Below are 16,998 nucleotides of genomic sequence, written 5' to 3' on the forward strand. Positions count from 1 at the left end.
TTATGGACGATGTAGCTTAAATTGCCATAACTTTTTCAAAAATTGACTTATCGGGACGTTTTTTTTTTTTAATTTTTTTTATTAAATGTTCTTTTTGGGAAAAAATATAAAAAAATTATTCAAACCTATCTTCATCGTTATTTTTTAGATTTTCCGAAAAAACTCCGAATTTCTCGATGATAAACATTTTTAATTTTTTTTTTCTTTCTTTCATATGAAACTTTGACATTTTTTACAAATATCCTGAAAATTTCAGAATGGTGTTTTTTCGATTTCTATTTTTTTTAAATTGAAAAAAAAAATTTTTTTTTCATTTCGTAAATGAATTTTTCCTATTTCACAAGGATATTTCTATCATGTTAATAAAGAAAAAATTTCTATGCAAAATTAGAGAAACTCCCTATTTTATTTTTTTTCGCCGTGTATAAAAAAATTTTCATCGAGTTTATGAAATTCTATTGAGATTTTTCAGTGAAATAAATTATTTTTGCTCACTCCACTGGATATATTATAAAATTGAATTTTGAAATCTAGAGTAATAGATTTTTTTCCATTAAAAAAAAAAAAAAAAAAACTACATGATTCAAAAAATGAATACATAAAAATATGAAATTTTTCCAAAATTGCATTTTTCAGTATGATAAATAATTAAACAAAAAATAACATTAATCTATTTGTTTATTTTGCTTCCAACAAATCAGTAAAAAAGATTTACAAAATCTAAATAATTTACAATATTAACTTAAAACTAATCTTCTGTCACACTACGTCCTAAATATTTAAAATAAATTTCAATATTTATTCAATACTGAAATGATTTTTAATAAGTCTTCCAACAAGATGTATCGCACGGAATGTTTTATTAGGCCGTAGGCGCTGTCTGAGTAAGTAAAATGCAATTGCTTTGAATGCCATCAGTATAAAAACAAGGGCTGCAAAATCAACCCAAAACACGCAGTGTTCCATGCCTGAAAAAGAAGAAATAAATTAAGAAATATTTAAGAAAATAACGGGAAGAAATATACACGGAAAAAACGACTGTGTAAAATTTACAGAAAATAATCTTCAAAATTTCCACAGTAAATATTCTTTAAAATTTAAAGAAAAAATATGTAATTATTACTTGTGAGTTTACGTGAAAATTACGTATGTTTTTGTAAAATTTACAGATAAATTCTATGAAATCTCCCTGATTAAAAAAAAAGTATTGAGACAAAGAAAAAAGTATTGGTTTTCTAGTCAATCCGATACTTTTCAATACTTTTTTCTTTGTCTCAATACTTTTTTTTATTCACGGCTATAAGAATATTATGTGATCGTTGCAGAGTAACTTCTTGAATTAAAATTATGTTTGATTATTGATTAAAAATCTAAATAATAATCTGTTAATAGTAAATTTAAAATTTTTATCATATGTGAAGAAATTTTTTTTTTTTTACTGATTATAAAAAAATAATTTGTCTTGAAGTACACTGTAAAAAATCAGAAAAATTAAAATTTTTGAAAAAATTCAAAACCGTGATATAAATTAGTTTGCAATGATGCTGACTCAAGTAATGCTTTTTAATTCATTGCAATAAATTTCCAGTAATAATAACAGAAAAAGTTATATTATTATTACAGACTGAATTTATTAAATTTAGAGATTTATAATAACAGAATTTACCACGTAAAAATAATCTATTAAGTTCTGTAAATATTAGATGAGTCGACTTATAGATAGAATTTTGTAAATTTCACAAGGCATTTTTTCCGTGAAAGCTCTGAATATTAAATTAACAAATCAAATTTAGAAAAATGTTATTTCAAATTGTAATTCTTCTAGTTTTGATTACGACGGAACCGATTTTACATTTTATACTGTAATTTTTCGAGTTTTCTTTTTTCCGTGTAGGTTAAGATTTTCACAACTCAATAAGACCCCAACGTACCACTCCCAACAGTTAAAAGTCGGCGATATAACAGCAGTTAAAACTGACTCTGAATAATAATAATAATAATAATAAAAAAACTTTGTTTTTTTTCTAAATTATTCATTTTTTTTTATGTATTAAAAAAAAAAAAACATATCAATAAAATCAAATAGAAATTTCGTTCAAATAAATGAAAATTAAAATGGTTGACTCTGTTTATAAATATTTTCCAAAAATTCTAGCGTACTAATGTAAATTCTATCTTGATGCACCTAAACTAAATTTTAATATTTGTCGTAAAAATATTTAATGTTTTATAGCTCATAAAGAAATTTTTAATATTTTTTCATTTCAAATTAACTAATAATAAAAAACCTTTGTTGTAATTTTTTAATGAGAATGCGTACATAAGTATAAAATATTGCTCTGTAGTTCTTTTGTCATCAAATAAATCATACAAATATAGTTTGAACATTATAACGGGACACACTTCTCGGCTTAGACATCAGTTAAAATTACGTTGTTTGCGGTTACTCATCTGTGACACTCGTCTATATAAATATATACATTTCTTCTAGTCAAAGAAAACCAATTTGTAATAAATTAAAAAAATGAAATTTTATAATAAAACTGCGAAAATTCTAATTTTACTTCTTTTGTTAATATCGCGTGTTGAAAATCTAACTAACAATGTAATTCATTCACTTCACTTTTAGTGAAAGTCAATTAGAGAAATTTTATCATAACAATGCATCTAAACAATTTAGTACGATTAAATTTTATCTCATTCTTGGAAGAAAAACATTAATCATAATATTAAACTTACAATAGAGTTTCTCGTACACTCAGTTACATTATGAGTAAGTTTAAGATCAGCCGCAAAGTGCATAGATTCAATGACAGTCAACTTTTGCTGTATAAGGTCTTCTTGCATAATGTAACAGGACATCTTCTTGAACTCCCGGAGCACTCGCGGTTGTCCGTTGATTGTAACAAGGCCCCCAGTTTCTAGGCATCTTAAAAATGAGATAAAAACAATTTAAATAAATTATTAATTGAAAATTCGAAAAAATTGCTCCATAGAGCTAACGTTAAAAATTTAATATTAATTTCAATTTTGATACTTTCGTCAATTTTTTTCACGTACAAATTATATCGTATCAAATTTAGATTTTTATTTTTTAATAAAAAAATTGATCGCTAACTTTTAATGAATTAAAGTTTTTTTTACTATAATTTATAATTTATATTATTAAGAGAATAAGAAAAATTTTTGTCCAGGGTAGTCGTATGATAAAATCGGTTTTTTTTAGTGAAATTTAGTGTCATTGCAATCCGTTTAAAAAAAAAATCGTCTTAAAATTGTCGTTTGTTTAAGATCTTAAACGTGACACAAACCAAGACTATTTTAAGACTTTTTTAAGACGCCAAAAAAAAAAATTCCGAGAGCAGATTTTTGAAATTTGAAAATAAGACAATATCACAGCGACAGTTCCGGAAAGTTATTATAGATAATCTTAAAATAATTTTAAAATAATCTAAAATTCGTCTTAAAAAAATCTTAAAATAGTTTTAAAAAAATCTTAAAAAAGTTTTAAAAAAATTTTTCAAGACTATTTCAAGATAAGCTAACAGCGACAGAGCCCCAAAAAATTAAAACGAAGCGTCTTAAAAAAGTCTTAAAATTGTCCGATAATAAGTTTTCAACAATTTCAAATTCAATTTAAAAAGAGCGTATTCAAAAATATAGCAGTTAGAAAGTCATAAAATCGTCTAAAAATTAATTTTCACAACAAATTTGAGAACCAAATTTCAAAAATCTGCTCTCAGAATTTTTTTTTGGCGTCTTAAAAAAGTCTTGGTTTGTGTTACATTTAAGATTTTAAACAAACGATTTTTTTTTACATGAAAAAAGTCTTGACTTGAATTTGTGCCTTTTCAAGGTTTTATATCATTCTCACCGATAGTCAATTTATTATGATAAGTATTTAGATTACATTCGAAAATACTCTATCTCTAGATACATAATTAAGAAATTTCCTTGCATCTTGTGAACTATTGACACTTTTAAAGATATAAGCTCATCCCGATGTTACACTCATCGAGACCTTTCATTTGAGTACCCACATCAATTTTTCATATATTTCATATATTTATATATATATACAGGGTGTCTCTGAAGTGGCGGGAGTAATTGTTGGGGTCGATAGAGAAAAAAATACTGAATCGAAAGTTCCTGAGCCAAAAATTTTTTTGGGCCATAGAATTTGAGTTATGAATTAAAAACGATAGCCAATCAGAAGCGCGCTATTCGAGAAATGAAAATGAGCGGGGAAGTAGAGGAGACGCGAGAGTGAGATGCTGCAATAGCAGCTTACTCGCTCACACAAAGCCGAGCATGAGAGGGGATTGTGACGCTATGAGCCGAGTACGTAAGTGTGAATGAGTGGATGTATGAGGTCGCAAGCGGACGGCTTAATGTATGAGTGTGTGTCCGTGTATCGCAGCATTATTGGAGGCGTTGTAACGCTGAATTAAAGCTAACCGGGTACTCTAAGACAGAGGAAAAAATTTTAATTTTTATTTTTATTCGAAAAAATTTAATAAAAAAAAAAATAAAAAGGCCCAAGATTTAACCAGACCCACAGAAACGGAGAGTAAATTTTTAATTCTCATTTATTTTGCTGGGGATTATTTTCAAATACAAAAAAAAAAAAGGCTAAGATTCAACTGGAATCCAAAAAGAGATGGATGAAAAAATTTTATTTTTTATTTTTAATCAGCAAAATTATTTTTCTTTAAAAAAGAGCCCAATCTCGACTGGAGCAAGAAAAAATGATTGAAAAATTTTATTATTAATTTTCAATCAACAAAATTATTATAAAAAAATAAATGGGCCCAAGTCTCAACCGGACCCAAACAAACGGATAAAAATTTTTATTACTAACTTAATTTGCTGGAAATTATCTTTAAAAACGAAAAAATGCCCAAGACTCGATCGGATCCAAAAAAATAACAGTACAAAAATTTTTTCCTTATTTTCAATCAGCAAAATTGTTTCTTTTAAAAAAGGCCCAATCTCGACTGGAGCAAAAAAATGATTAAAAAATTTTATTATTAATTTTCAATCAACAAAATTATTTAAAAAAAAAAAATAGTCCGCAGACTCAACCGGACCCAAACAAACAGATAGATAGTTTTAATTACTTATTTATTTTGATGGGAATTATTTTAAAAACGAAGAAAATCGCCCAAGACTCGACCGGACCCAAAAAAAAAAAAATAAATTGAAAAATTTTGTTTTCATTTTCAATCAGCCAAATTAATTTCTTTTCGAAACAAGGCCCAATCTCAAACAGACTAAGAGAAACTAATTAAAAAATTTTATTTTTTATTATTAATCAAATATTATTTAAAAAAGAAAATAAGCCACAGACTTAACCGGACTTAAACAAACGGATAGAAAATTTTTATTACTTACTTAATTTGCTGGAAATTATCTTTAAAAACGAAAAAATGCCCAAGACTCCATCAGACCGAAAGGGAGATGAATAAAAAAATTTTACTATTCATTTTTAATCATCATAATTAACTTTTTTATAATAAAAGGCTCAATTTCGACCGGACCCAGAAAAATGATCCAAAAATTTTATTTTTTATTGTTGATCATCAAAACTAATTAAAAAAACAAATGAGGCCCTAGACTCAACTGGACCCAAACAAACGGATAAATAATTTTTATTACTTATTTATTTTGCAGGAAATTATTTTTGAAAACGATAAAAATGCCCTAGACTCGACCAGACCCGAAATAAAATAAATTGAAAATCTTTGTTTTTCTATTTTTAATCAGCAAAATTATTTTCCTTTGAAAAAGGGCCTGATCTCGACTGGAGCAAGAAAAAATAATTGAAAAGTTTTATAATGAATTTTTAATCAACAAAATTTTTTAAAAAAGAAAATAGGCCCCAGACTTAACTGGACCCAAACAAACGGAAAGAAAACTTTTATTCCTGTTTTTTTGTTGGGAATTATTTTTCGAAACAAAAAAATTGCCCAAGACTCGACCGGACCCGAAAAAGATAAATCGAAAAATTTTATTTCTAAATATTAATTAACTAAATTATTAAAAAAAAAAAATAGACCCAAGACGCAGCAGGACCCAAATAAACGGATAGAAATTTTTTATTACTTGATCACCAAGATTAATTTTCCTTGAAAAGAAAGGCCCAATCTCAAACAGACTTCGAATAACTGATTGAAAAATTTTATTATCAATTATTAATTAACAACATTATTCTTAAAAAAATTAATAGGCCCCAGACTCAATCGGACCCAAACAAACGGATCGAAAACTTTTATTTCCCATTCATTTTGCTAGGAATTATTTTTAAAAACGAAAAAATGCCCAAGACTCGACCAGAGCCAAGAATAGAAGAATGCAAAAAAATTTATTTTCTCTTTTCAATAACAAACAAAAATTTATTGAACAAAAATCAGCCTAATCTTGACAAGACGATAAAAACTGATTGAAAAAATTTATTATCAATTATTAATTGACAAAATTATTTCAAAAAAGAAAATAGGCCCCAGACTCAACCGGACCAAAACGAACAGATAGAAAATTTTTATTACTTATTTCTTATGCTCGGAATAATTTTTGAAAACAGAAGGAATTGCCCAAGACTCAACCGGACCCAACCAAACGGATGGAAAACTTTCATTTCTCATTTATTTTGCTGGGAATTATTCTGTAAAATAATTTTTCAATTAATCGTCAGGTAAAATGTCAAAAATAAATTAAAACAAACATTGAACTCAAGTCCCAATAATTTTGATATTTTAATTAAAATTATTTTTTAATTAATTGACAGGTAAAATGTCAAATAAGGAATTGAAAAAAAAAATCGCTCTCGAGTCCTGATAATTTTGATATTTTTATTAAAATTATTTATCAGTTAATTAACAGGTAAAATGTCAACTAATAAATTAAAAAAAAAAATTGAACTCAAGTCCGAATAATTTTGATATTTTAATTGAAATTATTTATCAGTTAATTGACAGGTAAAATGTAAAAAAATATACTAAAAAAAAAATCGCTCTCGAGTCCTGATAATTTTGATATTATTATTAAAATTATTAATCACTTAATCAACAAGCGAAATGTCAAATGATAAATTAAAAAAAAAAATTGAACTCAAGTCCGAATAATTTTGATATTTTTAATAGAATTATCTATCAGTGAATTAACAGGTAGAATGTCAAATTATAAATTAAGAAAAAATTGAACTCAAGTCCGAATAATTTTGATATTTTTATTAGAATTATCTATCAGTGAATTAACAGGTAGAGTGTCAAATTATAAATTAAGAAAAAAATTGAACTCAAGTCCGAATAATTTTGATATTTTTATTAGAATTATCTATCGGTGAATTAACAGGTAGAATGTCAAATTATAAATTAAGAAAAAAATTGAACTCAAGTCCATTGTTTGTCCGGTTGATTCTGGGCCCTATTTTTTTTTCAAAATAATTTTCTCGATTAATAATAAAAATAAAATTTTTCAATCAGTTTCTTCTAGTCCGGTTGAGATTGGGCCTTTTTTGAAGAAACATGATTTTGGTGATTGAAAATAAGGAAAAAATTCTTTTAATTATTTTTTTTGGGTCCGATCGAGTCTTGGGAATTTTCTTCGTTTTTAAAAATAATTTCCACCAAATTAAGTAAGTAATAAAAATTTTTATCCGTTTGTTTGGGTCCGGTTGAGACTTGGGCCCATTTATTTTTTTATAATAATTTTGTTGATTGAAAATTAATAATAAAATTTTTCAATCATTTTTTCTTGCTCCAGTCGAGATTGGGCTCTTTTTTAAAGAAAAATAATTTTGCTGATTAAAAATAAAAATAAAATTTTTTCATCCATCTCTTTTGGATTCCAGTTGAATCTTAGCCTTTTTTTTTTTTTTGTATTTGAAAATAATCCCCAGCAAAATAAATGAGAATTAAAAATTTACTCTCCGTTTCTGTGGGTCTGGTTAAATCTTGGGCCTTTTTATTTTTTTTTATTAAATTTTTTCGAATAAAAATAAAAATTAAAATTTTTTTCCTCTGTCTTAGAGTACCCGGTTAGCTTTAATTCAGCGTTACAACGCCTCCAATAATGCTGCGATACACGGACACACACTCATACATTAAGCCGTCCGCTTGCGACCTCATACATCCACTCATTCACACTTACGTACTCGGCTCATAGCGTCACAATCCCCTCTCATGCTCGGCTTTGTGTGAGCGAGTAAGCTGCTATTGCAGCATCTCACTCTCGCGTCTCCTCTACTTCCCCGCTCATTTTCATTTCTCGAATAGCGCGCTTCTGATTGGCTATCGTTTTTAATTCATAACTCAAATTCTATGGCCCAAAAAAATTTTTGGCTCAGGAACTTTCGATTCAGTATTTTTTTCTCTATCGACCCCAACAATTACTCCCGCCACTTCAGAGACACCCTGTATATCAAAAATGCATATGGGTACTCAAATAAAAGCTCTTGATGAGTGTAGCATCAGGATGAGCTTATATCTTTAAAATCATCAATATTTAAGAAAGTACAGCGCAATTAAACAAAAGTAATTATTTAATGAAGCAAAATTTTATTTATTTATAGTTCACAAGTCACGGCAGTCACATAGTAACTACAAGGTTGCTAGTATCTAATTATTTTGTGCTTTATCATTAGATTATAAATTATAACAATTGTACAAATGAGTTGAGATGATTGGTTTTTATTTTGCAAGCTTCTTCACGGTGTGCAATTAAATTTTTTTCCGTACAACTACTCAATATAATAGAAAAAATAAAACTAAAAAAAAAATCAAAATATTGATTATAATTAACGACCGTGATATTGAACATATGTGAACAATGTAGGACGCAAGATAATTATTGCCGATATAACAATATTAATAGGAGTTTAATTGGTATCGTGACTAATAATAATGAACAATAAAATGAAGATTAACAAACTGCTGTTATTGTTATAAAAATACCATAATTGACACGGATAGATTTCATATAAACAATGAGTTCGCACATAATGAGTTTAATCAATAATGTATTGTGAACGTCACTGATGAGGTCAAGGGTGAAGTTGCTATTTAATTCCCAAGATCAACTATAGTTACATTTTTATTAACATTTTTCCACTGTCTGGTGGTGATAAAAGTGTTAAAAAATTGAATATGGAAAAGTCACGTTGTACGCACGGTTGTTAATTTTTAATCTTTGACTTAAACTTTTCAAAGTTTAAAACATAGCTTATGATTATCATTTTCTTTACGTACTTGTAACCAGCTAGGACATTTAGGAGCGTGGATTTTCCTGCTCCCGATGGACCAAGGATTGCTGTAAGTTGGCCGGAACGAAATTGCCCACTAATTCCTCGTAATATTAATTTTGTACCTGAAAAATCGGTTGATTTTTAGTATTTGTTGGAAGATATATTTTTTTTTGCATAAGCATAAAAAAAATAGAATTTTTCTGACATTTGAATAGTAGTTTTGAAAAAAGTTCTAGGGATATAAGCGTGGTGAATCTTTTCTGAAAGATACACAGAAAAAAAAAGTTTCTTAAACCAAAAAAAATTTGAGAAAGGCAAAAGTTATTTTGGAGCAAAAAGAAATTTTTTTGGTTTAAAAAAATTTGATGTCATTTAAGAAATTTTCAATCTTCTTTAATATTTTTTTGAGCCAACAAAATTTACCTTCCAGTCGAGATTTTTTTTTTTTCAGTGTATTTAAATGACACGTTAAAAAATCGATTAATTTAAAATAATAAAAAAGTGTTCAGTATAATTAAAACTCGGAACATTTTGATAAATTCATTATTTTGACCAAAGAATTCTTTTATTTGTTTTTTTTCAAAATTAGAATTCAGATTTGCGCGCGCAAACGCGGGCCTGACTATAGACTTTGCATATATTTTCATGCTTTGATATATTTGACCAATCACGTTACGAATAGATTGCTTACATGATATATTTTCATATTTTTCAACTAAATTATAAAAATGGATTTTTTAATAACTAAATTATGACAAAAAATATTTTTAAAAAATTAAATGTGTAATTTAAAAAATTTTCTACATGTGAAATTTTTTCTTTTTTTTTTTTAACTAAAATTCAAATTTGCGCGCTCAAACGTGCGCATAAATTTAGGATTTGTGTATAGTTTTATGCTTTGATATATTTGACCAATCACGTTACGAATAGTTTGCTTGCATGATATATTTTCATATTTATCATCTAAATCATAAAAGTGGATTTAAAAATTTTAGAACCCTGAGTGTAAAAAGATCGTTAAAAAATAAATTAAGAAGAAAAAAAATTTTTTCTAGGATCGTATGAAGCTATATAGCTCTTAATTTCTTCTTAAGAAAATATTTTTTCAAAAATCGATCGAGTCAAGGATCGAAAACTTATTATTTCCTCAGTTCCTACAAATCTCTCTGTAATTTAAATATCTTTCAGGAGTAAATTTACTATACTGATAAAAAAGTTGACTAAATTCAAAAGAAGAAATTTTGAACCCCGAATTCCATTTTGAGGAATATTATTTTCTTGAGTCAAGAGAAAAATTCTTGACTTAAGATCCTCTAAACTAAAAAAAAAAAAATCATATTCTTCAAAGTAGAATTCTGAGTTCAAGATTTCTTCTCTTGAATGAAGTTAATTTTTTTATTAGCGTATCCTTATACCTCTAACGTTAATAACTATTTATAAATATTGATTCGTATTAAATCTAATTAAAAAATATTAATTTGCTATAAATATTAATTTTTCAATTTCAAAAATTCTTTGACGATGTTATTATTTACTGATAAAAAAAAATTAGCAAAAAATGTCATTTTAATTGAAGTATTATACTAAAATTAATAATTATATATTTATTACTACGCATTAATTGATTGAATTAATTAAACACGATTCCGTAATAAAATCGTCGTCAAGAATGAATTATCATCGGAAACAGCAAAAGAACAAAAATGTAAAAAATGCATTTTTTATCAATTAAACTTCCTTAATTCTAAAATACTTTAAATAGCGACAAATCAGAAATAATTAAAATGAAATAAATAATTTTATTATTCTTATTATTTTTGCAATGAATGAAAAAAAATAATATGTCTATAAAATGTTAAGTATCTATAGAATTTAAACTTATGACCCGGCTTCCGTGTATCTTTATCTCCACATTTACTTCATATCAGAAGATATATAAATGTATGTACTCTCATTGACCTGTATATGCATAAGAATACTAATTTATATTATAACTATAACATTGAATGCACAAATATTTAAAAAGTCAAAAAAAAGGAGCCTTGAATCCGTAAACTCGTTCATTTAAAAATTTCCGTCGATTTAAATTGATTGACGCACGACTTTTATATATTTTTCTGGCTTCTTGTATTTCAAGAGCATTAACAAAATAACATCGAAGCGGAAAAATGACACACGTAGGCAAAACGTACGTGGGTGTTCGAAGGGGTCTTGAATCACAATGGAAAATAATATGTCAAGGATGTGATAAGAATATAAATGTACTTTTGTAACAAATACTTTTCCGTCACCCGGAGAAAAGAAGAAATCATTGCTAATACTTACTAAGCAAAGCAGAAAATTTTATTTGTTGAAAAATATAATAATTATAATGAAGAATATTTTACACAAGATTGTTAAGGTTTGACTTTTAAAAATATTGTTATTTTTAATAAGTTAACTGAATTTATATATTTGACAAATATTTATATTTTCTGAGATATTTAAAATAAATAGTTAAACATTCAGCAATGTGTTTCATCTGCGATAAATCATGCAGATCATTAATAATGACAATCAATTTGTTAACCAATTATGAAAGTAATATTTTATTGATTAATATCAAGAGATTATAAGAAAACAATTAGAGAAGTAATTTTGAAAATATAAAAATAATTTTTGATTACACTAAAGGGATCAGGAAAAGAAGAAACTGAATGTTACACGGAAAAAAATAAATAGTAAATGCAACATGATGCAGTCTTGGTAAATTATAAAGAAATTAAATTTTTCTTATTGTAATTTTCTTGAAATAAAGTTTTATAAGATTTGGCAAAAAATAATTTTAAAATTAATTTTTTTCAAATCAAAAAAACTTTTTCTTAACAAGAAAGTTACTGTAAGAAAAAATTTGATTTCTTCAGCTAGAAAATAAAATTGTTAAAAAAAATTTCAACAAATTAATTTTGACAAATTAATGCTCATTTTTTTCAAAAGAAAATTTTTCCCTCCGTATATCAGTAAAGTTTAGACTGAAAGAATTCAAAGTCATTGTAAAACGGATTTATTTGCTGAAAATTTTGTTTCAATTAGATTGGTTAAGTTCCACCCAACGATAGTGCAATGTTAGAGTAATTCTCGGCAAATGCTGCAAGTTCAAAGGACAGATTAATTTACTTATTAAAATAGAAAGTAAGTTCTCCCAGTTGGAATTATTCGTGACACGACTTAATTCATAGACGTCGACGTTAGGCTCTTTCGATCCCCGATAGCTCTTTAATTCGGCAAATTTCTTACCGACTGCCCTTCACCAATATGATGCTGATTGAATTTTAACCGGTGCACGGAAAAAACGACTGTGTAAAATTTACAGAAAATAATCTTCAAAATTTCTACAGTATATATTCTTTAAAATATGTAATTATTACTTGTGAGTTTACGTGAAAACTACGTATTTTTTTTGTAAAATTTACAGATAAATTCTATGAAATCTCCCTGATTAAAAAAAAAGTATTGAAACAAAGAAAAAAGTATTGGTTTTCTAGTCAATCCGATACTTTTCAATACTTTTTTCTTTGTCTCAATACTTTTTTTTATTCAGGGCTATAAGAATATTATGTGATCGTTGCAGAGTAACTTCTTGAATTAAAATTATGTTTGATTATTGATTAAAAATGTAAATAATAATCTGTTAATGGTAAATTTAAAATTTTTATCATATGTGAAGAAATTTTTTTTTACTGATTGTAAAAAAATAATTTGTCTTGAAGTAGACTGTAAAAAATCAGAAAAATTAAAATTTTTGAAAAAATTCAAAACCGTGATATAAATTAGTTTGCAATGATGTTGACTCAAGTAATGCTTTTTAATTAATTACAATAAATTTCCAGTAATAATAACAGAAAAAATTATTTTATAATTACAGACTGAATTTATTAAATTTATAGATTTATAATAACAGAATTTACCACGTAAAAATAACATAGTCCTGTAAATATTACATGAGTCGACTTATAGATAGAATTTTGTAAATTTTACAAACTTTTCTATAAATTTTACAACGTATTTTTTCCGTGTTATTAATGACCTGAGTATCTTCAAGCGGACAATAAAAGCTACATTTTTATTTTTTAGCTGAAGAAATCAAAATTTTTCTTACAGTAACTTTCTTGTTAAGAAAAAGTTTTTTTGATTTGAAAAAAATTAATTTTAAAATTATTTTTTCCCAATTCTTATAAAACTTTTTTTCAAGGAAATTACAATAAAAAAAATTTGATTTCTTCAGTTTAGAAATAAAATTGTTAAAATTTTTTAATGTATTAATTTCTAATTACATTTTTCATTTTAAAATAACAATTTTTTTCTCTGTGTATATTTTGTACTTTTGATTAAAGTTTAAATTATTATAAAATAATAATTGTAATGATCATAAATGAAAAGTTATTAGAAACATATGTAAAATGATGATTAATCGGTGTTAAAGTAATAAATATATATATATAACCAGTTATAATATTGGAAATATTATTTTACATGTCACATGTGTCATTTAAATATACATATGTTCAAGTAGTAGCAGTACATAAATGATATAGAATTTGAATAATTAAGTTTATAGGCATAAGACACTACTAAATGATTGATGGTGATAATTAATAACTCGTTGACATATTTTATTATGATTAAATAAAATCATTTAATTGAATTCAGTTATTCAACTTTTTACACACTGCTATAGTTTAAATATCTCTTTTATTTATTTATTCTATATTCATTATTTATATTTAGTAGCTTACGGTTTAGAACCATTGAGTTTCTTAATTAGCATTTTAAATCCGCGAAACACGTGTGATATCAGAATTCAAGGTCATTATGTAATAATTATTAATTATAGATTTTTAAATATCTTCTTTGTAAGAAATTTATTGATTTTATAATTTTATCGTTCTGGCTACTGTAGATTTATTGTCTATTGTATTGATTATTAATTTTTTTCCTTTTTTTCCGAGTGAGATTTAAAATTTTTTTTTTTTTTTTTTTTTAATGATTTGACTGATACAAAAAATTCGAAAAGGTCAATGTTTAAAACACGTTTGACCGAAGCCCATTAATAATAAAGTAAGTCCTTACAAGATTTTTGAGTTCTAAAAATAAGTTTATCCTCATGCATTAGATTAAAAGGCCTGATTGCCAAAATAAAACGATCGATTCTTATTCAAATTTTCATGCGCAGAGGTCAATAACTACCGAACTCGAAGAATGTAAAAATAACTAAACAATATGAAACGAAAGAAGAAATGAAATAAAAAGTGAATAAGGCACTGACCTTTTCTACCCGAAGGTACTGAATACGTAAGATCGCAGAACTCGATATCGACCGGAGGCATTCTAGTCGCGTGTCCAAAAGGTACGATACATGCATTAGCCTCCAGACCTTTAGATGTTTCATCCATTACGATCTTGACTTCCTATTTCTAGCTTCGTGCTCCTTAGACTTATTTACGGATTAACAGTTTGGTTTATTGTTTCTCTTCCTCATTAATCGCGACTCATATTACTTGACTCTTCTCTTGCTCCCTTGAAAAAAAAAAAAAAAAATTAATTTCATTAATTGCTGTAACAATCTTCATTTTCTTAATTAAAAATAGTTTTTAGTTAACTTCTCTGAAGAAATATTTTGGATCAATTTAAAATCAAAATTACGATTGAAATATCGAAGATACAAAAAAAAAAAATACTTTCTTGTAAGAAATTTTACTCTTCACAAAAAAAGTTCCCATAAATTTTCTCGTATTTCCAATATTTCATTTTTTCGTGAATAAAATTTTTGTTTAACTGCTTCATATAGTTTATTCACAAATATACATGGAAAGAACAAGATGACACTGGATATCATCCGAGATTATACTCAGTGATATCTGTGGTGAAAAATTTTTTCGATAGTAGCTAGAAAAATCTAGATTATACTGCGTGATATCTGGATTATACTCATTATAATCTGGATTATACTCATTATAATCTGGTTTATATTAGCTACTATCTAAAAATTTTTTTCACTCAGTATAATCTAGGATGATATCCAGTGTCATTTTGTTCTTTCCGTGTAACATTTTTAAAAATTTTTTGATTAAAATTACAGCGAAAATATTAAAGATTTTTAATTAAATTAAAATATTAAACTAAAAAAAATTATTACTTTCTTGTGGGAAATTTTATTTGATCACAATTTTAATTTTTTCGTTCAGCTGCTCCATTTAGATTATTTATATTATAATAAATTAAAAAAATTTGAAATCAAAATTACAGCGAAAATATTGAAGATCCAATAAAATTATAAAAATATTTTTTTACAAGAATTAAAAATTTTTTTAAAAAAAGTCATCAATTTTTTTTACATCTCTTAACATTTGACAAAAATAATAGATCAAACTTCAATTAAAAAAATTCGCATGAAAATAATCAAAAATTGTTACTGTAAATTATAAAAATACGCACGGTAAATTTCAGAAGATTTTTCCAATTTTTTTATTAATTTAAAAAAAAATATAACATTGAAATTACTATGCTATTATTGTGTCAACGGATCAATCAAATTTTTTAGTAAAAACAAAAAATTGACATGCTTGTAATTACCATAGAATTTTTCCAACAATTTAAAATTTATTGTGACAAATTGTCTATTATTATTCATTTTTAATTAATTATTTACAAAACAGCTAATTTAAAGCAATAAAACAATTTACCTCAATTTATTATCGGAGTGATAGAAGCAGAATGCGTAGAATCGATTTGTGTTATAAATTGTGCCGACGACCCGATGACAGTGCACGAGTTTAATATGTATTATGATTATGATTATGATTATTATTATTATTATTATTATTATTATTATTATTATTATTATTATTATTATTATTGTTGTTGTTGTTGATTATAAATACAGAGAAGTCAACTGTAAGCGGCGCGAACACTTGGTGTAGACTGAAGACTGAAGAGACCGCGAATAATTGTACGCTCACGCGTTCGCGTTGTCTAAGTCTGCGGTTAGTGGGCTGCGCAGTAAGCTTTTACCATCTGTCTAAGTATGAGGAAAAATTTTATTAAGTAGCTTTTAAATTAGCGGGGGTGCTAGATTTTTATTTAAAAAATTACAAAAGAAACATTACATAAGTTCAAATTTTACTTAATAGTGGCAAATGATATACTTTTAGGATAAGAGATAAATTACGTGAAAAATACAGACAATTTATTTTTGTACTAAAGTATATTACGTATGTTTGAATTTTATATGAGAATTTTGCGCACCTTACTTACGCAAGTAGTCGAGTGTGCTTTGTCGATAAGCCTGTATGATACGATACGCTTATTTTAGCTTACATGTAACTATTTTTTTATCATTCATGTAGCGTAGTAGATTTATGTTAGTAAGAAGCTTTTGAAAAATTCAAAAATTTATTTACATACTTTTGATTAGTAGCTTGTGTACTGATGCTATTTTTATCTTAAATAATGATTTTTTTCCATGGATTTAAACTTACATAGAAAAAAAAGTTCATTTGAGTCAGGAAAATATTTTTTCTTCCGAATTATTTTCTTGAGGGGAAAAAAATTTTTTTTTGACAAGAAATTTCACTTATTCCAACAAAATTAATTTTCTTGATTTGAGAAATATGTATCTTGATCCAAGAAAATTTATTTGAGCCAAGAAAATCTTCTTGTCTTCAGAAAATTTCTCTCTTGTTCCAAAAAATTATATATCTCGATGGAAGTAAATT

General features: G+C 25.9%; 2 protein-coding genes across 2 annotated transcripts in view; one reads left to right on the forward strand and one right to left on the reverse strand.

Moving 5' to 3' along the window:
• Positions 1-16,998, forward strand: part of LOC141536835 (peptidoglycan recognition protein 1) — an 87,143-nt gene that overhangs the window by 1,625 nt on the left and 68,520 nt on the right. The gene's annotated exons all lie outside the window — the stretch shown is intronic.
• On the reverse strand, positions 661-16,245 carry LOC141536839 (ATP-binding cassette sub-family G member 1-like). The gene is made up of 4 exons (XM_074257602.1): positions 15,967-16,245; positions 14,550-14,800; positions 9,249-9,366; positions 661-2,929 (listed from the first exon to the last, which is right to left on the reverse strand). The coding sequence occupies exons 2-4, from the start codon at positions 14,674-14,676 to the stop codon at positions 2,722-2,724; spliced, it is 453 nt and encodes a 150-aa protein (XP_074113703.1). The 5' UTR covers positions 14,677-14,800; positions 15,967-16,245; the 3' UTR covers positions 661-2,721.

The sequence above is a fragment of the Cotesia typhae genome, unplaced genomic scaffold (assembly GCF_013202065.1).
Source record: "Cotesia typhae breed Kobodo isofemale line unplaced genomic scaffold, CoteBio_Ctyphae scaffold_45, whole genome shotgun sequence".
Lineage (NCBI taxonomy): Eukaryota > Metazoa > Arthropoda > Insecta > Hymenoptera > Braconidae > Cotesia > Cotesia typhae.

Bases quoted from the DNA above. Each gene is read 5' to 3' on its own strand.
- LOC141536839 (XM_074257602.1), bottom strand. From the start codon at position 14,676: ATGGATGAAACATCTAAAGGTCTGGAGGCTAATGCATGTATCGTACCT. The intron at 9,367-14,549 runs GTCAGTGCCTTA...CCGATTTTTCAG, and splicing joins AGTACCTTCGGGTAGAAAAG to GTACAAAATTAATATTACGA. The intron at 2,930-9,248 runs GTACGTAAAGAA...CTCATTTTTAAG, and splicing joins AATGTCCTAGCTGGTTACAA to ATGCCTAGAAACTGGGGGCC.